The following is a 23,336-nucleotide window of genomic DNA, read 5'->3' on the forward strand; positions in this document are numbered from 1 at the left end:
TATCTCCCTCCCTCTCCCCTCTCTTCCCACTCCTTATCTCCCTCCCCTCCCTCTCCCCTCCCTATCTCATTCCCCCTCCCTCTCCCCTCCCTATCTCCCTCCCTCCCCCCTCTCTTCTCCCTGCTCATCTCCCTCCCCTCCCTCTCCCCTCTCTTCCCACTCCCTATCTCCCTCCCCTCCCTCTCCCCTCTCTTCCCACTCCTTATCTCCCTCCCTCTCCCCTCTCTGCCCCGTCCTTCCTTCTCTTTATTTCCCCTCAACCCCACCCACCTCTCTCCCCTTCTCTAAACCACCCCCCCCCCCCTCCACTCCCACCCCAAGGCCAGACCCTGTGTTGTGGACTAAGGATGGAGGAGAGCTACCAGACCTGGAGAGAATGATCGTGCAGGGAAGAGAACTCACCTTTTCCGCCCTTAACAAGACAGACAATGGCACCTACCGCTGTGTGGCCTCCAACCACCTAGGCACCAGCAGTGCAGAATACATACTCTACGTCTACGGTAAGAGAGCCTAATTATGTGAACAAAGAAAACGAAGGACCTTGTTGAGGGTGTATGAAACAGGGACAGAGAAGAGAAGAGAAGAAGCCAGGTCTGGTTTGGATGAATAGTTCATAAACAGTTTCTTCCAGTTCAATAATAGATACTGTATATACGATGAATAACAGAATACCAGATATATCAGAACCTCTTACAGCCATCAGATAAATAAGAGATTAGACCAAGAGAGTGGAGAACACCAAGAAGAGGGTAAACACACATATTCTCTTCGAAAACATTTATTTTAAATGGCTTTTTATAATATTAAGGTCCATCTTTCCTCTCAAATTAGATACATTAAATTGATAATGACATCTTACGTCCATGTATCTGTCTATGAATTTGAGATGTTTACAATTGTCCAACCACATACCTTAGTTGTTTACCAAAACAATGGCAGTGAGCCTTCAAAGTTATCATACCCCTTGACTTTTTCCAGCCTGAATTTTAAATTGAGTACATTTCGATTGTTTTTCACTGGCCTACATACAATATCCCATAATGTCAAAGTGAAATTATGTTTTTAGATATGTTTACAAATTAATTCAAGATGGAAAGATGAAATATCTTGGGTCAATAAGTATTCAACTCCTTTGCTATGGCCTATATAGATGTTCTTAGGACTAGGCTGCTTTTTCTCTCCACTACCTGCCTGAATGACCAAAGTAACTCAGACCCTGAATGACCAAAGTAACTCAGACCCTGAATGACCAAAGTAACTCAGACCCTGAATGACCAAAGTAACTCAGACCCTGAAGCCCAAAGTAACTCAGACCCTGAATGACCAAAGTAACTCAGACCCTGAATGACCAAAGTAACTCAGACCCTGAAGCCCAAAGTAACTCAGATCCTGAATGACCAAAGTAACTCAGACCCTGAAGCCCAAAGTAACTCAGACCCTGAATGACCAAAGTAACTCAGACCCTGAAGCCCAAAGTAACTCAGACCCTGAAGCCCAAAGTAACTCAGACCCTGAAGCCAGGATATGCATATAATGGTACCATTGGAAAGAAAATACTTTGAAGTTTGTAGAAATGTTAAAATAATGTAGGAGAATATAACACAATAGATATGGTTGTTGAAAATTCAAAGAAAAAACAACCAGCATTTTCTTTGGAGAGTCCATCCTCTTCGAAATGCAAGTAAATGGTCATATTGAAAATTAGCTCCCTGGATGCAATTCCTATGGCTTCCACAGGGTGTCAGCAGTATATGCTCAAGGTGTCAGGCTTGTAACTACAAAAACAAATACGACAAATCAGTTTTAGTGGAAGGACACAATCTTGGAAATTAATGTTTGCTCGCGCCATGAAGACATTACACACCTGCTAAAATCATTTTCCTATTGAACATACCTCTTTCCGTAATGAATATTATTGTTTGATTACATTTTAGGATATCTGAGGAGTAAATAGAAACGTATTTTGCCTCGCTGAAACAAAGTTTAGGGGTAGATTTTCGGATTCCTTTCTCTGCAAATTGAACGAATGGATTAGTCAAATCAATGGAGCCAACTAAATAGACTTTTTGGGATATAAAGAAGGATTTTATCTAACAAAACAACACTACATGTTGTAGCTGGGACCCTTTGGATGACAAATCAGAGGGAGATTTTCAAAAAGTAAGTTAATATTTTATCGCTGTATGTGATTGTATGAAACCTGTGCTGGTGGAAAAATATTTTGATGTGGGGCACTGTCCTCAAACAATCGCATGGCATGTTTTCACTGTAATGGCTACTGTAAATCAGACAGTGCAGTTAGATTAACAAGAATTAACAAGATAATTTCTTTGAATTGCGCGTCCTCCAGTTTCACCGGAAGTTGACACGCTAGCGGGACACCGATCCTTAATTAACAAGTCACATAATAAGTTGCAGGGACTCACTCTGTTTGCAATAATAGCGTTTAACATGATTTTTGAACGGCTACCTCATCTCTGTACCCCACACATACAATAATCTGTAAGGTCCCTCAGTTGAGCAGTGAATTTCAAGCACAGATTCAACCACAAAGACCAGGGAGGTTTTTGAATGCCTCACACCTATTGGTAGAACAAAAATATCCAGACATTGAATGTCCTTTTGAGCATAGTGAAGTTATTAATTACACTTCGGATGCTGTATTGCCGGAGAGGAAGGAAACCGCTCAGGGATTTCACCATGAGGCCAATGGTGGCTTTAAAACAGTAACAGAGTTTAATGTCTGTGATAGAAGACAGCTGGGGATGGATCAACAACATTGTAGAAGTTGTAACAACAGTAACAGAGTTTAATGTCTGTGATAGAAGACAGCTGGGGATGGATCAACAACATTGTAGAAGTTGTAACAACAGTAACAGAGTTTAATGTCTGTGATAGAATACAGCTGGGATGGATCAACAACATTGTAGAAGTTGTAACAACAGTAACAGAGTTTAATGTCTGTGATAGAAGACAGCTGGGGATGGATCAACAACATTGTAGAAGTTGTAACAACAGTAACAGAGTTTAATGTCTGTGATAGAAGACAGCTGGGGATGGATCAACAACATTGTAGAAGTTGTAACAACAGTAACAGAGTTTAATGTCTGTGATAGGAGACAACGGAGGATGGATCAACAACATTGTAGAAGTTGTAACAACAGTAACAGAGTTTAATGGCTGTGATAGAAGACAGCTGGGGATGGATCAACATTGTAGAAGTGGTGTCTGCATCATGTTGTGGGTATGTTTGTCATCGGCAGGACTAGAGAATAGAGTTAAGCACAGGAAAAATTCTAGAAGAAACCCTGGTTCGGTCTGCTTTCCAACAGACACTGGGGGATGAATTCCCCTTTCAGCAGGACAATAACCTAAAACACATGGCCAAATCTACACTGGAGTTGGTTTGACTTAAATCGGCTTGAAAATCTTAAATCTCCCTAGATAGAAAGGCCAAAACCTAGGAAGAAACCTAGAGAGGAACCAGGCTATAAGGGGTGGCCAGTCCTCTTCTGGCTGTGCCGGGTGGAGATTATAAACAGAACATGGCCAAGATGGCCACATGTTCAGTGTTTCTGTCAGCAGTATTACTGCCTTTTCCTCTTCAGAGTCATGGGCCCAGTTATATCCTATGCTTCTGACAATGACCTTAACCTTATGCTTTTGGGAAACCGGGCCCAGGAGAGTACTGGGGGAGCTGGAGCGTAGTAGAAGTGGGGTGGAGGCTTATCTGGCGGGGCTGTAAACTCATCTATTTAAAATACACGAAAGGAGGACTGTTGAGATGAATACTCCCAGATCCTTCTTTGGGTTGGTGAATACTCCCAGCTCCTTCTTCTTTGGGTTGGTGAATACTCCTAGCTCCTTCTTTGGGGTGGTGAATACTCCCAGCTCATTCTTCTTTGGGTTGATGAATACTCCCAGCTCCTTCTTCTTTGGGTTGGTGAATACTCCTAGCTTCTTCATTGGGTTAGTGAATACTCCCAGCTCCTTCTTGGGTTGGTGAATTCACCCAGCTTCTTCTTCTTTAGGTTGATGAATACTCCCAGCTCCTTCTTGGGTTGGTGAATACTCCCAGCCCATTCTTGGGTGGGTGAATACTCCCAGCTTCTTCTTCTTTGGGTTGATGAATAATCCCAGCTCCTTCTTCTTTGGGTTGGTGAATACTCCCAGCTCCTTCTTCTTTGGGTTGATGAATACTCCCAGCTCCTTCTTGGGTTGGTGAATACTCCTAGCTCCTTCTTCTTTGGGTTGGTGAATACTCCCAGCTCCTTCTTGGGTTGGTGAATAATCCTAGCTTCTTCTTCTTTGGGTTGGTGAATACTCCTAGCTCCTTCTTCTTTGGGTTGATGAATACTCCCAGCTCCTTCTTTGGGTTGGTGAATACTCCTAGCTTCTTCTTTGGGTTGATGAATACTCCCAGCTCCTTATTCTTTGGGTTGGTGAATACACCCAGCTCCATCTTATTTGGGTTGGTGAATACTTCCAGCTCCTTCATCTTTGGGTTGGTGAATACAACCAGCTCCTTCTTCTTTGGGTTGGTGAATACTCCCAGCTCCTTCTTCTTTGAGTTGATGAATACACCCAGCTCCTTCTTCTTTGAGTTGGTGAATACTCCCAGTTCGTTCTTCTTTGGGTTGGTGAATACTCCCAGCTCCTTCTTCTTTGGGTTGGTGAATACACCCCCTTTCTTCTTTGGGTTGATGAATACTCCCAGCTCCTTATTCTTTGGGTTGGTGAATACACCCAGCTCCTTCTTCTTTGGGTTGGTGAATACTCCCAGCTCCTTCTTCGTTGGGTTGATGAATACTCCCAGCTCCTTCTTTGGGTTGGTGAATACACCCAGCTCCTTCTTTGGGTTGGTGAATACTCCTAGCTCCTTCTTCTTTGGGTTGGTGAATACTCCCAGCTCATTCTTTGGGTTGATGAATACTCCCAGCTCCTTCTTCTTTGGGTTGATGAATACTCCCAGCTCCTTCTTCTTTGGGTTGGTGAATACACCCAGCTCCTTCTTTGGGTTGGTTAATACTCCTAGCTCCTTCTTCTTTGGGTTTGTGAATACTCCTAGCTCCTTCTTCTTTGGGTTGGTGAATACTCCCAGCGCATTCTTTGGGTTGATGAATACTCCCAGCTCCTTCTTTGGGCTGGTGAATACTCCTAGCTTCTTATTTGGGTTGGTGAATACTCCCAGCTCCTTCTTCTTTGGGTTGATGAATACTCCCAGCTCCTTCTTCTTTGGGTTGGTGAATACTCCCAGCTCCTTCTTAGGTTGGTGAATACTCCCAGCTCCTTCTTTGGGTTGATGAATACTCCCAGCTCCTTCTTCTTTGGGTTGGTGAATACTCCCAGCTCCTTCTTCTTTGGGTTGGTGAATACTCCCAGCTCCTTCTTTGGGTTGGTGAATACTCCCAGCTCCTTCTTCTTTGGGTTGGTGAATACTCACAGCTTCTTCTTTGGGTTGGTGAATACTCCCAGCTCCTTTTTCTTTGGGTTGACAAAACAGAGGGTAACCAAGACAATCCATTGCTTATGTTTGTCTGACAGGTGTGTAACTTCTGTTGAGGAGGAGATGAGGGAGTCTGATGGGTGTGTAACAAGATGGTCTCTTTACCAATTGTGCTATTATTGTGATTTGATTTGAACTTCTGTTGAGGGGGAGAGATGAGGGAGTCTGATGGGTGTTTAACTTCTGTTGAGGAGGAAATGAGGGAGCAGAGGGGTTGATGGTCTGCCTGTGGACTTTTATAAAAAGGTTCTGGGGAATCATTGAACAGGACTTGTTTTGCGTGAGTGTGTCGGGAAAGGGGAGTTGTCGCTAAACTGTCAGCGGGCGGCTTTGACTCTCCTGACCAAAAAAGGGGACTTGAGCGACCTAAAGAACTGGAGGCCTGTGGCCTTGCTCTGTGTGGACTATCAGGTCCTCGATAACAGACTCAAGTCTGGACTCTAATGTACAAAATGACCGAACGTACCGTGTACCAGGACACTCAATCATAGACAATCTGTTCGTAATCAGGGACAGGCTGGACCCGTCGAGGCTTTTGAATGTGAATTTTGGACTGGTTTCCTTGGACCAGGAGAAAGCCTTTGATAAGGTGAACCTTAAATATCTGTTCAATGCTTTGTCTGGTTTTGGTTGTGACTTAATGCATGATCAAGGTGGGGGGAAGGGGGCACATAGGCCCGTAAGGATAGGACGGGACATTCGTTAGGGCTGTCCTCTTTCAGGGCAGCTATACACTCTTATTGAGCTTTCTTGGCCTGCTACGCAGGAATCTGCAGGGAGTGTGTGAGCCAGGCATGGGGTTGGGGACGAGCCAGGCATAGGGTTGGGGACAGCATACACTGATGACTGCCTCAGTGTTGTTTAGGGATGGGCTCCGGGCCCTAGAGAATAGTTTGAGGGTGTAATATGGGTTGTCTTCAGCTGAGTTGTGGCTGGAGGGAACAAGCGTGTGCTCTTTTGAGGCGAGCTGGCAGTTTAGCATATCACCCAGCAGCATACCACCCTGCTGGCTTTCCTCTGAAGCTGGTCGGTCCCTCTGGTCTAACGAGACCCCAGGGCAGTGAAGGGGACATTGCCGTGTGAAGGGTGTCTTATTTTGGATGGGACGTTTAAACAGGCTTCCTGACTCTCTGTGGTCAATAAAAATCGAGTAGGGGTGTTAACTCCAGTGTCCTGGCTAAATTTCCAAACTGGACCCTTGATCCATCATGGCCAACTTATCATCCACCTTGTTCCGAATCGGCATTGATCACTCCTCACCTCTCCACCTGATAGCTGATGTGTGGTGAGTGCTCAGATGGGTGTCACACATTGGTGGTGGACGAGGTGAGGATTCCCCTTTACTATGTAAAGTGCATTTTGCTACAAATCCGCAAAATATGTGTACACGGCCAATGAAAATTGTATTGTTGTGGATTTTGGGGTGGGACGCAATTCCTTTTTATGGGTATGAGTGGATCCCCATTAGTTCCTGCCAAGGCAGCAGATACTCTTCCTGGGGTTTATTATGGATCCCCATTAGCTCCTGTCAAGGCAGCAGCTACTCTTCCTGGGGTTTATTATGGATCCCCATTAGCTCCTGTCAAGGCAGCAGCTGCTCTTCCTGGGGTTTATTATGGATCCCCATTAGTTCCTGCCAAGGCAGCATCTACTCTTCCTGGGGTTTATTATGGATCCCCATTAGATCCTGCCAAGGCAGCAGCTACTCTTCCTGCGGTTTATTATGGATCCCCATTAGTTCCTGTCAAGGCAGCAGCTACTCTTCCTGGGGTTTATTATGGATCCCCGTTAGTTCCTGCCAAGGCAGCAGCTACTTTTCCTGGCATCCAGCAGCATTAAGTCGGGGGGGGGGGTAAATGTGGTGTTTTTAGTGTAATGAGGACATCTCGTAGCCTAGGTGACATTTAAGAAACACATTGAATCACGCACGCTAAGGGAGGTGGAGAGGAAATCTCTCAAAGTTACACTAGCCTGACATTTCACTGGCCTGAGAGGATGGAAGATCAATATGTAGCTAGATGTTAACTAGCTAACGTTGCCCATGAATGGAAGCAAGTATTTTAGCCAGGTAGCCTAGGACAACAAAAAAAACGAAGTGTGTCCTGTATGACAGAGTCATAGACCGTTTCGTCAACATGAAAGAGACGAGGATGGCATTGGTGTTTCTCTACAAGTAGGGTGAGTCAACATGTATTTCCACTTGTTAAGTAAAACAAACACACAGTCAATAATACAGTAGAAAAATAAGTCTATATACAGTGTGAGCAAATGAGGTGAGATTAGGTGAGGTAAAGGCAATACATAGGCCATGGTGGCGAAGTAAATACAATGTAGCAATTAAAACACTGGAATGGTAGATTTAACTGTAGATGAGTAGATGTGCAAAGTAGAAATAATGGGGTGCAAAGGAGAAAAATAAATAAATACAGTAGGGGAAGGGGTAGTTGTTTGGGCTATTTATAAATGGGCGAGGGAGATAAGTGTTTCCAGTTTCAGAGATTTTTGTAGTTTGTTCCAGTCATTGGCAGCAGAGAACTGGAAGGAGAGGCGGACAAAGGAGGAATTGGCTTTGGGGGTGAAAAGTGAGATATACCTGCTGGAACGCGTGCTACGGGTGGGTGCTGCTATGGTGACCAGCAAGCAGAGATAAGCTGGGACTTTACCTAGCAGGGTCTTGTAGATGACCTGGAGCCAGTGGGTTTGGCGACGAGTATGAAGCGAGGGCCAGCCAACGAGAGCGTACAGGTCGCAGTGTTGGGTAGTATATGGGGATTTGGTGACAAAACGGATGGCACTGTGATAGACTGAATCCAATTTGTTGAGTAGGGTGTTGCAGGCTATTTTGTAAATGAAATCGCCGAAGTCTAGGATCGGTAAGATGGTCAGTTTTACGAGGGTATGTTTGGCAGCATGGGTGAAGGATGCTTCGTTGCGAAATAGGAAGCCAATTCTAGATTTAACTTTGGATTGGAGATGTTTTATGTGAGTCTGGAAGGAGAGTTTACAGTCTAACCAGACATCTAGGTATTTGTAGTTGTCAACATATTGTCACGAACCGGCTCAAAGCCCATAACAAAAGGGAGACAACGTGGAGATAAGGAGTAACAAAACATATATTTATTAAATAAAGTAAACTAAGTACAATATACAAAAAAAAAGAAAGGTATTTAGTTTGTCTGGAAGCAAGACGTTGGTGTCCGTGACGTGGCTGGTTTTCTATTTGTAGTCCGTGAGGAGGTAACAGACAGTAAAACAAACACTTTAATATGTCCTAGATGAAAGGAAAGAAAAAGGACATTAGTTATTAGGACACAAACTCCATCTTCGGGGCAGAATAATCCCCTGGATTTGTGCTGGGCTCTGAAAAGTCTGCTTCAACCCAGTAGTTGAAAAACGTTTCAGAATGCATTGTTCAGATATTGCATTAGCAGTAACCTAACATATTTACCTTGTTCTCTGGGAGTTAAACACTATGGGGGAGGAGTGTAGTATCTGGGATCTACATCTGTTTATATTAGTTACTGTGCTGTTACTAAGCAGTAATGCATTACGGCAGTGTTACGTTACTACACCTAATAGGAAACGCACATGCGCACTGGGGTATTTGTAGTCTGTGATTTTCCTGTAGATCCTGCCACATGCATCTCATGTCTGAGCCGTTGAATTGCAACTCCACTTTGTCCCTGTGCCGGCATTTGGCTTGTGTGTTGGCCTTGAGGACGGAAAAACTGCACTGTTTATGTTCAGCCATATTTCCAGACCTCTTCCATGGTTTAATGCAGTGTTTCACGCTTTCAGTTGTGTGCAAATGCCGCCGTCCATCCACGGTTTCTGGGTTTTAATAGTCACAGTGGGTACAACATCACCAATGCACTTCTTCATGGACTCACTCACCAAGTCAGCGTATAGGTTGTATAGGTCGATGTTGTTCTCTGAGTCTGACCAGATAACATTCCAGTCCACGTGATCAAAACAATCTTGAAGCGTGGCTTCCGATTGGTCAGACCAGCGTTGAATGGGTTCTCGTCACTGGTACATCCTGTTTGAGTTTCTGCCTATAAGACAGTAGGAGCAAGATGGCATCGTGGTCGGATTTGCCGAAGGGAGGGCGGGGCTTTGTATGCATTGCTGAAGTTAGAGTAGCAGTGGTCGAGTGTATTACCCCTGCACGTAGTGCAATCAATATGCTGATAGAATTTAGTTGTTGTAAAATTTGCTTAGTTAAAATCCCCAGCTACAATAAATGCACCCTTGGTGTTTGCTTGAGGGGGAATGTACAGCTGTGACTATAACTGATGAGAATTCTCTTGGTAGGTAAAATGGCCGGCATTTGATTGTAAGGAAGTGAGTGGGTGAGCAGAAGCACTTGAGTTTCTGTGTGTCGTTATGATTACACCATGAGTTGTTAATCATGAAGAATACACCCCCGCCCTTCCTCTTCCCAGAGATTTTTATCTATGTCGGCGCAATGCACGGAGAAGCCCGGTGGCTGATCCGATTCCGACAACATACCTAGAGAGAGAGCCATGTTTCTATGAAACAGAGAATGTTACAATCTCTGAGGTCTCTCTGGAAGGTAACCCTTGCTCAAATTTCGTCTGCCTTGTTGTCAAGAGACTGGACATTGGCTAATAGTACTCGGGAGCAATGTGCCCGTCTATGGAGCCTGACCAGAAGGCCGCTCCATCAGCCCCTTCTGCGGCGCCGTTGATCCATTGTCCTGGGTGGTGTTCCAAATTGAGGATCCGCTTGGGGAAAGTTTCCTAAGAACTCGAAGCGACCATCTCTGTCGGCATCTTTCTGCTTTATTCCATAACAAAGCCATCTTCTACAGAGAGATGCACCTGGAGAAGAGTCACATAAGCTAGCTGATCCTGGGGCTCTGTTCACAAACACAAACAGAGCCACAGACAGCCACACAATTAGACCCAACCAAATCATGAGAAAACAAAAGATAATTACTTGACACATTGGAAAGAATTAACAAAAAAACAGAGCAAACTAGAACGCTATTTGGCCCTAAACAGAGATGTACGCAGTGGCAGAATACCTGACCACTGTGACTGACCCAAAATTAAATCCCATATCTACTGGATGAAATACCACAGTGACATCACAGCAACAAGATGTGTGACCTGTTGCCACAAGAAAAGGGCAACCAGTGAAGAACAAACACCATTGTAAATACAACCCATATTTATGTTTATTTATTTTCCCCTTTTGAACTTTAACTATTTGTACATCATTGCAACACTGTATATAGACATAATATGACATTTGAAATGTCTTTATTCTTTTGGAACTTTTGTGAGTGTAATGTTGTTTATTGTTTATTTGTTTATTTCACTCTTGTTTATGATCTGTTTCTCTTGCTTTGTTAATGTAAACATAGGTTTCCCATGCCAATAAAGCTCTTTCAATTGAATTGAGAGAGAGAGAGACAGTCAGAGAGACAGTCAGAGCGAGCGAGAGACAGAGACAGAGAGAGAGAGACAGACAGAGAGACAGACAGAGAGAAAGACAGAGAGACAGTCAGAGAGAGACAGTCAGAGAGAGACAGAGACAGAGAGAGAGAGAGAGAGAGAGAGAGAGAGAGACAGACAGAGAGACAGACAGAGAGACAGACAGAGAGACAGTCAGAGAGAGACAGAGAGAGAGAGAGAGAGACAGACAGAGAGACAGACAGAGAGACAGACAGAGAGAGAGACAGACAGAGAGACAGAGAGAGAGAGAGAGACAGAGAGAAAGAGAGACAAAAAGAGAGAGTCAGAGAGAGCTAGAGACAGTCCCATTTCCTGGGTAAAACGTTCCGCTGTAATAGTAAAGGTGTAAACTTGGCAGTAGAAAATCTTAACAGTATATTTGACCTCTCAGCTTCCCTATCAAATCTAAAAATCTCAAATAGAAAACCGAAGAAAATTAACAATAATGACAAATGGTTTGATGAAGAATGCAAAAATCTAAGAAAGAAATTGAGAAACCTGTCCAAACAAAAACATAGAGACCCGAAAAACCTGAGTCTACGCCTTCACTATGGTGAATCACTAAAACAATACAGAAATACACTACGGAAAAAGAAGGAACAGCATGTCAGAAATCAGCTCAATGCAATTGAAGAATCCATAGACTCTAACCACTTCTGGGAAAATTGGAAAACACTAAACAAACAACAACACGAAGAATTATCTATCCAAAATGGAGATGTATGGGTAAACCACTTCTCCAATCTTTTTGGCTCTATAACAAAGAATAAAGAGCAAAAACATATACATGATCAAATACAGATCTTAGAATCATCTATTAAAGACTACCAGAACCCACTGGATTCTCCAATTACATTGAATGAGTTACAGGACAAAATAAAAACCCTCCAACCCAAAAAGGCCTGTGGTGTTGATGGTATCCTCAATGAAATGATCAAATATACAGACAACAAATTCCAATTGGCTATACTAAAACTCTTTAACATCATACTTAGCTCTGGCATCTTCCCCAATATTTGGAACCAAGGACTGATCACCCCAATCCACAAAAGTGGAGACAAATTTGACCCCAATAACTACCGTGGAATATGTGTCAACAGTAACCTTGGGAAAATCCTCTGCATTATTATTAACAGCAGACTCGTACATTTCCTCAATGAAAACAATGTACTGAGCAAATGTCAAATTGGCTTTTTACCAAATTACCGTACAACAGACCATGTATTCACCCTGCACACCCTAATTGACAACCAAACAAACCAAAACAAAGGCAAAGTCTTCTCATGCTTTGTTGATTTAAAAAAAGCCTTCGACTCAATCTGGCATGAGGGTCTGCTATACAAACTGATGGAAAGTGGTGTTGGGGGTAAAACATACAACATTATAAAATCCATGTACACAAACAACAAGTGTGCGGTTAAAATTGGCAAAAAACACACACATTTCTTCACACAGGGTCGTGGGGTTAGACAGGGATGCAGCTTAAGTCCCACCCTCTTCAACATATATATCCACGAATTGGCGCGGGCACTAGAAAAGTCGGCAGCACCCGGCCTCCCCCTGCTAGAATCCGAAGTCAAATGTCTGCTGTTTGCCGATGATCTGGTGCTTCTGTCACCAACCAAGGAGGGCCTACAGCAGCACCTAGATTGTATGCACAGATTCTGTCAGACCTGGGCCCTGACAGTAAATCTCAGTAAGACCAAAATAATGGTGTTCCAAAAAAGGTCCAGTCACCAGGACCACAAACACAAATTCCATCTAGACACTGTTGCCCTAGAGCACACAAAAAACTATACATACCTTGGCCTAAACATCAGCGCCACAGGTAACTTCCACAAAGCTGTGAACGATCTGAGAGACAAGGCAAGAAGGGCATTCTATGCCATCAAAAGAAACATAAATTTCAACATACCAATTAGGATTTGGCTAAAAATACTTGAATCAGTCATAGAGCCCATTGCCCTTTATGGTTGTGAGGTCTGGGGTCCGCTCACCAACCAAGACTTCACAAAATGGGACAAACACCAAATTGAGACTCTGCACGCAGAATTCTGCAAAAATATCCTCCGTGTACAACGTAGAACACCAAATAATGCATGCAGAGCAGAATTAGGCCGATACCCACTAATTATCAAAATCCAGAAAAGAGCCGTTAAATTCTACAACCACCTAAAAGGAAGTGATTCACAAACCTTCCATAACAAAGCCATCACCTACAGAGAGATGAACCTGGAGAAGAGTCCCCTAAGCAAGCTGGTCCTGGGGCTCTGTTCACAAACACAAACACACCCTACAGAGCCCCAGGACAACAGCACAATTAGACCCAACCAAATCATGAGAAAACAAAAAGATAATTACTTGACACATTGGAAAGAATTAACAAAAAAACAGAGCAAACTAGAATGCTATTTGGCCCTAAACAGAGAGTACACAGCGGCAGAATACCTGACCACTGTGACTGACCCAAAACTAAGGAAAGCTTTGACTATGTACAGACTCAGTGAGCATAGCCTTGCTATTGAGAAAGGCCGCCGTAGGCAGACATGGCTCCCAAGAGAAGACAGGCTATGTGCTCACTGCCCACAAAATGAGGTGGAAACTGAGCTGCACTTCCTAACCTCCTGCCCAAAGTATGACCATATTAGAGAGACATATTTCCCTCAGATTACACAGATCCACAAAGAATTCGAAAACAAATCCAAATTTGAAAAACTCCCATATCTACTGGGTGAAATTCCACAGTGTGCCATCACAGCAGCAAGATTTGTGACCTGTTGCCACGAGAAAAGGGCAACCAGTGAAGAACACACACCATTGTAAATACAACCCATATTTATGCTTATTTATTTTATCTTGTGTCCTTTAACCATTTGTACATTGTTAAAACACTGTGTATATATATATATAATATGACATTTGTAATGTCTTTACTGTTTTGAAACCTCTGTATGTGTAATGTTTACTTTTAATTTTTGTTGTTTTTCACTTTATATATTAACTTTGTATGTTGTCTACCTCACTTGCTTTGGCAATGTTAACACATGTTTCCCATGCCAATAAAGCCCTTGAATTGAATTGAATTGAATTGACAGTCAAAGAGAGAGAGAGAGGGAGACAGAGGACAAGAGAGATATAGAGACAGAGAGATTGTGTAATTGTTTGCTGTTCATTTTTTATTGTTTACTTAACTTTTGTTTGTTTGTTTTCTATTTCACTTGCTTTGGCATTGTAAACATATGTTTCCCAACAAAGCCCATTAAATAGAAATAGAAATTGATGTTGAGAGAGAGAGAGAGCGAGCATCAGAGAGAGCATCAGAGAGAGAGAAGAGAGAGAGAGCGTCAGAGGGAGAATGAGAGAGATAAAGAGAGAGAAAGAGAGAGAGAGAGAGAGAGAGAGGGAACATAAACATATAAAATATGATATTCATGTAACCCCATAAACTGTCACCATATTTCAATCTACCGCTTTAATAGACCAGAGAAAGTGAGAAACATTTAGCCTTGGTTGGTTTTTGGAAACTAGGTTTTTATGTGATCCACCATTTTAGGGCTTCAGAAGTTAATGGTAGACCTGGACAAATCAAAATGGCTTCCTTTGGTAATTTGACATCGGGAGACTGTTCTGTCAGCGTTATCTCCCTAACTATAAGGTCATCAGGGTGCAGGCGACCGCTCGACAGGAGGCTGCTGAAGGGAGGACGGCTCATAATAATGGTCGTAACGGAGCGAATGGAAATCATGTGTTTAATGTATTTGATACCATTCCACCCATTCCGCTCCAGCCATTATCACGAGCCCCGTCCTCCACGATTAAGGTGCCACCAGCCTCCTGTGTTTAATGTATTTGAAACCATTCCACCCATTCCGCTCCAGCCATTACCACGAGCCCCGTCCTCCACGATTAAGGTGCCACCAGCCTCTTGTGTTTAATGTATTTGATACCATTCCACCCATTCCGCTCCAGCCATTACCACGAGCCCTGTCCTCCACGATTAAGGTGCCACCAGCCTCTTGTGTTTAATGTATTTGATACCATTCCACCCATTCCGCTCCAGCCATTACCACGAGCCCCGTCCTCCACGATTAAGGTGCCACCAGCCTCTTGTGTTTAATGTATTTGATACCATTCCACCTATTCCGCTCCAGCCATTACCACGAGCCCTGTCCTCCACGATTAAGGTGCCACCAGCCTCTTGTGTTTAATGTATTTGATACCATTCCACCCATTCCGCTCCAGCCATTACCACGAGCCCCGTCCTCCCTAATTAACGTAGCACCAGCCTCCTGTGTGACTGACTGTTTTGCTAATCACCTTGCATCATAAATAACGACTTGTTTTGTAGATCAGTCAGTCATTTACAATTTACCCATGACACACCTTACTCTGAGGTCATCACGGTGCGACTAGGCCTGAGACAGGGCTTATCAGACCATGACACACCTTACTCTGAGGTCATCACGGTGCGACTAGGCCTGAGACAGGGCTTATCAGACCATGACACATCACGGTTTTGATGCTCCCGAACACGGACAGGGATTGTCAGACCATGACACACCTTACTCTGAGGTCATCATGGTGCGACTAGGCCTGAGACAGGGCTTATCAGACCATAACACACCTTACTCTGAGGTCATCACGGTGCGACTAGGCCTGAAACTAGGCTAATCAGACCATAACACACCTTACTCTGAGGTCATCACGGTGTGACTAGGCCTGAAACTAGGCTAATCAGACCATAACACACCTTACTCTGAGGTCATCACGGTGCGACTAGGCCTGAGACAGGGCTTATCAGACCATAACACACCTTACTCTGAGGTCATCATGGTGCGACTAGGCCTGAGACAGGGCTTATCAGACCATAACACACCTTACTCTGAGGTCATCACGGTGCGACTAGGCCTGAAACTAGGCTAATCAGACCATAACACACCTTACTCTGAGGTCATCACGGTGCGACTAGGCTTGAGACAGGGCTTATCAGACCATAACCACTTTACTCTGAGGTCATCACGGTGCGACTAGGCCTGAAACGGGGCTAATCAGATCATAACACACCTTACTATGAACAGTGTTTATTATCTCCATAACCTCAGCTGTGCTTTTAGTTGCCATTAAATCGCTGCTGTCTTCACACCTGTCCACTGGTGCTGAGAGGAGCAGATCCCTATTGGAGCAGATCCCTATTGGAGCAGATCCCTATTGGAGCAGATACCTATTGGAGCAGATCCCTATTGGAGCAGATCCCTGTTGGAGCAGATCCCTATTGGAGCAGATACCTATTGGAGCAGATACCTATAGGAGCAGATCCCTATTGGAGCAGATCCCTATTGGAGCAGATACCTATTGGAGCAGATCCCTATTGGAGCAGATCCCTATTGGAGCAGATACCTATTGGAGCAGATACCTATTGGAGCAGATACCTATTGGAGCAGATACCTATTGGAGCAGATACCTATTGGAGCAGATCCCTATTGGAGCAGATCCCTTATCAATGGTTTCTCAAACTAAAGGTGCTAAACACAGCTGCAGCTAAATGTGAAGATTATATGCTAATATTGTGCTTCCATGGTAACAAAGAGAAGGGAAGGCCCAGGTATGGAATGGAACACAAATATCAGCAGAGAAGCCATTTTGTTTTGGTCTTTCAAACCAATTAATAATTCAGAAACTACTCAACTTCCCGGTGACGTGTGTTCCTCTCGACCCTGATTGGCAGGTGACCTGTGACACGGTGGTAATCATGAATTTGTAAATATCATGACAGTTGAGTGAACTCTGGCGTCAAGGAATGTTTAGACGAATGTTGTACATTAGGTCTACTCACATTGAGTTGTTTGGAAGTTGGACTTATACAGCTCAGGTGTAGGATCTTAATTTGACCAGTTTTGTCGCAGCAAAATAATTCTGTATAAACAGGATTGGATTGTTGGTTGTAAAACTGGATGAAATTAGGCAATACTGTTACAGGTCTTTTTCAGGTGCTCTTGTTCAAAACTCTGTGTACCTACAGGCCAATTTCAAAACTGTTAAACTTAAGTTCAAAACCTAACATAACACACAATTGAATAAGACAGCAATTTGCTACACTTCTACAGTAATACCGTATTGAAATATATTCCATATCTAAAAAATAAATACTATCAAAACAATTAGACCAACCACAGCTGATTCCCATTGTAGCTGAACACCTACACAGTTGTTAGTCTTTCAATTTCATTACCATCTATACAAAAGGGGGCATTTTAGGAATAATGCTGTACTGTAATGTAAACATGGACCCAGCCAGAGGAAGAATATTGGCTGGGAGAGCCTTGGTTTCTCAAATGACTGCCTCACAAAAGTCTTCTCAGAGAGTTTAGCGTGTCAAATTGTTGCCTGGACCTCTGGCAGTCTCTATGGGGGTGCAACAGGGTTCAATTCTTGGGCCAACTCTTTTCTCAGTATATAACAATGGTGTAGATCTCAGCTCACTGGTCACCATAGCAGCACCCACCTGTAGCACGCGCTCCAGCAGGTATATCTCTTATTTCTTCCATTATTTTACCAGGTAAGTTGACTGAGAACACATTCTCATTTACAGCAACGACCTGGGGAATAGTTACAGAGGAGGGGATGAATGAGCCAATTGTAAACTGGGGATTATTAGGTAACTGTGAGGGCCAGATTGGGAATTTAGCCAGGACACCAGGGTTAACACCCCTACTCTTACGATAAGTGCCATGGGATCTTTAATGACCTCAGAGAGTCAAGACACCTGTTTAACGTCCCATCCGAAGGACTGCACCCTACACAGGACAGCGTCCTCAATCACTGGCCTGGGGTATTGGGATATTTTTTAGACCAGAGGAAAGAGTGCCTCCTACTGGCCCTCCAACACCACTTCCAGCAGCATCTGGTCTCCCATCCAGGAACTGACCAGGATCAACCCTGCTTAGCTTCAGAAGCAAACTCGCAGTGGTATGCAGGGTGGTATGCTGCTGGTCTCTCTGGTCACCCCCAAAACCAATTCTTCCGTTGGCCGCCTCTCCTTCCAGTTCTCTGCTGCCAATGACAGGAACGAACTACAAAAATCTCTGAAACTGGAAACACTTATCTCCCTCACTAGCTTTAAGCACCAGCTGTCAGAGCAGCTCACAGATTGCTGCACCTGTACATAGCCCATCTATAATTTACAACTACCTCTTCTCCTACTGTATTTATTTATTTTTGTTCCTTTGCACCCCATTATTTTATAATTTAGCCCAAACAACTACCTCTTTCCCTACTGTATTTATTTTATTTGATTAATTATTTATTTATTTTGCTTCTTTGCACCCCATTATTTCTATCTCTACCTTGCACATACTTCCACTGCACATCTACCATTCCAGTGTTTTACTTGCTATATTGTATTTACTTTGCCACCATGGCCTTTTTTTGCCTTTACCTCCCTCCCCTCTCCATTCCATCCTCTCTCAAACCCTCCTTCCCTTCCTATCCCCCTCTCCATCCTCTCTTTATCCCTCCTTATCTCACCTCACTTGCTCACATTGTATATAGACTTATTTTTCTACTGTATTATTGACTGTATGTTTGTTTTACTCCATGTGTAACTCTGTGTTGTTCTTTGTGTCTCACTGCTTTGCTTTATGTTGGTCAGGTCGCAGTTGTAAATGAGAACTTGTTCTCAACTAGCCTACCTGGTTAAATAAAGGTGAAATAAAATAAAATTAAAATAAATATTTGTCGCCAAACCCACTGGCTCCAGGTCATCTATAAGTCTTTGCTAGGTAAAGCTCTGCCTTTTCTAAGCTCACTGGTCACAATAGCAACACCCACCTGTAGCACGTGCTCCAGCAGGTATATCTCTCTGGTCACCCCCAAAACCAATTCTTCCTTTGGCCGCCTTTCCTTCCAGTTCTCTGCTGCCAATGACTGGAACGAACTGCAAAGATCACTGAAGTTGGAGACTTATATCTTCCTCACTAACTTTAAGCGTCACCTGTCAGAGCAGCTAACCAATCACTGCAGCTGTACACAACCCATCTGTAAATTGCCCCTCCAACCAACTACCTATCTCATCCCCATATTTGTTTTTGTTTTTGTGCTCGTTTGCACACCAGTATTTCTACCTGCACATCCTCATCTGCACAAATATCACTCCAGTTTAAATTGTTAAATTGTAATTACTTCGCCACTATTGGCCTATTTATTGCCTTACATCCTCATGGCATTTGCACACACTGTATACAGATGTTTCTATTGTGTTATTGACTGTATGTTTGTTTACTCCATGTGTAACTCTGTGTTGTTGTTTGTGTCTCACTGCTTTGCTTTATCTTGGCCAGGTCGCAGTTGTAAATGAGAACTTGTTTTTGTACCTGGTGAAATAGAGGTGAACTAAAACAAATAAAATAATACAATTTTAAAAAGGGAGAGGAGTACGTATATGTGTGTGTAAAAGAAGAAGAAGAAGACAGAGGAAGATCAAGAGCTGTCGTCTCAGATGAGATTAGGGCTACTATACATGATCATGTAACAAATCATGATCTATCAATGAGAGAGGCTGGTCTCAACAGTGGCATCTATTATGAGACATTTCTGTCAAAACATCAGGTAAGATGTGCATTCTGCAAAGGCTTCTGACTGAACTGCACATTACAGAAGTAAATTGAGCCAAGCCTCCAAACCCACTGGTGTGTAATTATTGTTGTACTTCTGCTTAGGACCCAACGGTTACCTCCCACAGGTGGGAGAGGTAGGATTTTCACTGCTGTGCAGGAAACTGCAATCGTTAATATGTTCATCAGAAACAATGGCATAAAACTCACAGAGATTGTTGGCAGACAACATTACATTTAGAAATATTCACAATGTAAGCATTACGATGAGTCCTGAGACAACATCAAGTCAGGATGAAGCAGAGGAACGAGTCAAGCAACCCAGGAACCAATATATCCAGGTAAGATGACTATAAAATACAGAACTGGTTTTGAGCAAAAACCAAACAGGGCAGAGACACACTGCGGCATGTTTTAAGGTATAATGTAAACTACCGTAATAGCCTAACTCTTATGTTGCCTTGTGGATATATTTTAGAGAGTCTTGGAGATTGAAGCCAGGCAAACACCCCACGTATTCATTTTTGTGAATGAGGCTGGTTTCAACTCGGCCAAAACACGGTGGCGAGGAAGGAATGTGTTTGGGAATAGAGCCACAGTGGATGTCCCGGGCCAGAGGGGTGCCAACATCACAATGTGTGCAGCAATATCCTCTGTTGGATTGCTGTCACACAAACCGCTAATTTGGCCGTACAACACCGAGCGTCTCATATCATTCCTGGATGACCTCTATGGAAGGGTTGTGCCAGGTGAGGACAGGTTTGCAGTGAGGCGAAATCAGCCAACGACTTGTCGTGGACAGGCAAAAGGTCAAAACCAGTTCAGAGTCCAGGAGGTACAGAGTGGGAGGCAGGCTCGAGGGCAGGGCAGGCAGAATGGTCAGGCAGGCGGGTACAGAGTCCAGGAGGTACAGAGTGGGAGGCAGGCTCGAGGTCAGGGCAGGCAGAATGGTCAGGTAGGCGGGTACAGAGTGGGAGGCAGGCTCGAGGTCAGGGCAGGCAGAATGGTCAGGCAGGCGGGTACAGAGTGGGAGGCAGGCTCGAGGTCAGGGCAGGCAGAATGGTCAGGCAGGCGGGTACAGAGTGGGAGGCAGGCTCGAGGTCAGGGCAGGCAGTCTGGTCAGGCAGGCGGGTACGGAGTCCAGAAAACAGGCAAGGGGCAAAAAAACAAAACAGGGAGGAAAAAGAGAATAGAAGCAGGAGTACTGAAAACCGCTGGTTGATTTAAAAAACATACAAAATGAACTGGCACAGAGAGACAGGAAACACAGGGATAAATACACTGGTACAGGGAGACCGGAAACACAGGGATAAATACACTGGTACAGGGAGACAGGAAACACAGGGATAAATACACTGGCACAGAGAGACAGGAAACACAGGGATAAATACACTGGTACAGGGAGACAGGAAACACAGGGATAAATACACTGGCACAGAGAGACAGGAAACACAGGGATAAATACACTGGTACAGAGAGACAGGAAACACCGGGATAAATACACTGGCACAGAGAGACAGGAAACACAGGGATAAATACACTGGTACAGGGAGACAGGAAACACCGGGATAAATACAATGGCACAGAGAGACAGGAAACACAGGGATAAATACACTGGTACAGGGAGACAGGAAACACAGGGATACATACACTGGTACAGAGAGACAGAAAACACAGGGATAAATACACTGGCACAGAGAGACAGGAAACACAGGGATAAATACACTGGTACAGGGATAAATACACTGGTACAGGGATAAATACACTGGTACAGAGAGACAGGAAACACAGGGATAAATACACTGGTACAGAGAGACAGGAAACACAGGGATAAATACACTGGTACAGAGAGACAGGAAACACAGGGATAAATACACTGGTACAGAGAGACAGGGAACACAGGGATAAATACACTGGCACAGAGAGACAGGAAACACAGGGATAAATACACTGGTACAGGGAGACAGGAAACACAGGGATAAATACACTGGGGAAAATAAGCGACACCTGGAGGGGGAGGAGACAATCACAAGACAGGTGAAACGGATCAGGGTGTGATATATGTACCCTGTTTGGTTATTGGACAGACATCTTACCAGGACATAGTGATACTGAGTTTTTTCACACGTTCACCGTTTCTCTCAAAGGGTACAACTGTTTCCTCCTTATACTATGTTTCTCTGTTGTCGTTGTGCTGACCGTAATCACATTCCCAAAAGTGTTATTGTCTGCCAGCACTCTGTCCCGAATTTCCCACAGTTTTATTGCATTGTTGCCAATTACCATGTCAACAATGGCAATTTCCTGTGGATCTGATCATATTCTGCCTCTCCTTCCTGTGGGAGGCAACCTTTTGGATCCTAATAAAACAAAACAATCAATATATTTAAAAATGTCAGTACATGTAAAAATGTGAAAATACTGTATTGTACTGTGATATGTAGTTCAATTATCATTGGAAGGAAGCACATCTCAACATGTTGTTTTGACGGAAAATTCGTACTATTGATGCAACTGTTGAACGCTCTCTCAAAGAGAGACCATGGTTTACAAAGGTCAGTAATTATGTCCCTCGTCTCATCAGAGACCACTTCTCTTGGTCTTCCTCTCCTTTGTCCTCCACGCTGTCTCCCTCTCCCTGCCACTCTTCTATCCCCACCAACCTGTTTCCCTCTCCCTGCCACTCTTCTATCCCCACCAACCTGTTTCCCTCTCCCTGCCACTCTTCTATCCCCACCAACCTGTTTCCCTCTCCCTGCCACTCTTCTCTCCCCACCAACCTGTCTCCCTCTCCCTGCCTCTCTTCTCTCCCCACCAAACTGTCTCCCTCTCCCTGCCACTCTTCTCTCCCCACCAACCTGTCTCACTCTCCCTGCCACTCTTCTATCCCCACCAACCTGTTTCCCTCTCCCTGCCACTCTTCTCTCCCCACCAACCTGTCTCCCTCTCCCTGCCACTCTTCTCTCCCCACCAACCTGTCTCCCTCTCCCTGCCACTCTTCTCTCCCCACCAACCTGTCTCCCTCTCCCTGCCACTCTTCTTTCCCCCACCAACCTGTCTCCCTCTCCCTGCCACTCTTCTCTCCCCACCAACCTGTCTCCCTCTCCCTGCCACTCTTCTCTCCCCACCAACCTGTCTCCCTCTCCCTGCCACTCTTCTATCCCCACCAACCTGTTTCCCTCTCCCTGCCACTCTTCTCTCCCCACCAACCTGTCTCCCTCTCCCTGCCACTCTTCTCTCCCCACCAACCTGTCTCCCTCTCCCTGCCACTCTTCTCTCCCCACCAACCTGTCTCCCTCTCCCTGCCACTCTTCTTTCCCCCACCAACCTGTCTCCCTCTCCCTGCCACTCTTCTCTCCCCACCAACCTGTCTCCCTCTCCCTGCCACTCTTCTCTCCCCACCAACCTGTCTCCCTCTCCCTGCCACTCTTCTCTCCCCACCAACCTGTCTCCCTCTCCCTGCCACTCTTCTTTCTCCACCAACCTGTCTCCCTCTCCCTGCCACTCTCCTTCCCCCACCAACCTGTCTCCCTCTCCCTGCCACTCTTCTCTCCCCACCAACCTGTCTCCCTCTCCCTGCCACTCTTCTCTCCCCACCAACCTGTCTCCCTCTCCCTGCCACTCTTCTCTCCCCACCAACCAGTCTCCCTCTCCCTCTCCCAGCCTATCTTCTTCCCCCACCAACCTGTCTCACTCTCCCTCTCCCTGCCACTCTTCTCTCCCCACTAACCTGTCTCC

The 23,336-nt window shown here is 44.5% G+C and overlaps 1 protein-coding gene across 4 annotated transcripts in view; it reads left to right on the plus strand.

The window, feature by feature from the left end:
• The window catches only part of LOC110511297 (cell adhesion molecule 2), a 473,792-nt gene that overhangs the window by 386,753 nt on the left and 63,703 nt on the right, over positions 1-23,336 (plus strand). For all 4 annotated transcript variants that reach the window (XM_090188763.1, XM_090188764.1, XM_090188762.1 and 1 more), the window contains one exon: positions 322-500. In XM_090188763.1, the coding sequence (XP_090044889.1) occupies positions 322-500 (179 nt within the window). The remainder of the gene's footprint in view (positions 1-321; positions 501-23,336) is intronic.

This window comes from Oncorhynchus mykiss, chromosome 10 (genome assembly GCF_057628025.1).
Source record: "Oncorhynchus mykiss isolate SJ-2025 chromosome 10, ASM5762802v1, whole genome shotgun sequence".
In the NCBI taxonomy this organism is placed as follows: Eukaryota; Metazoa; Chordata; class Actinopteri; order Salmoniformes; family Salmonidae; genus Oncorhynchus; species Oncorhynchus mykiss.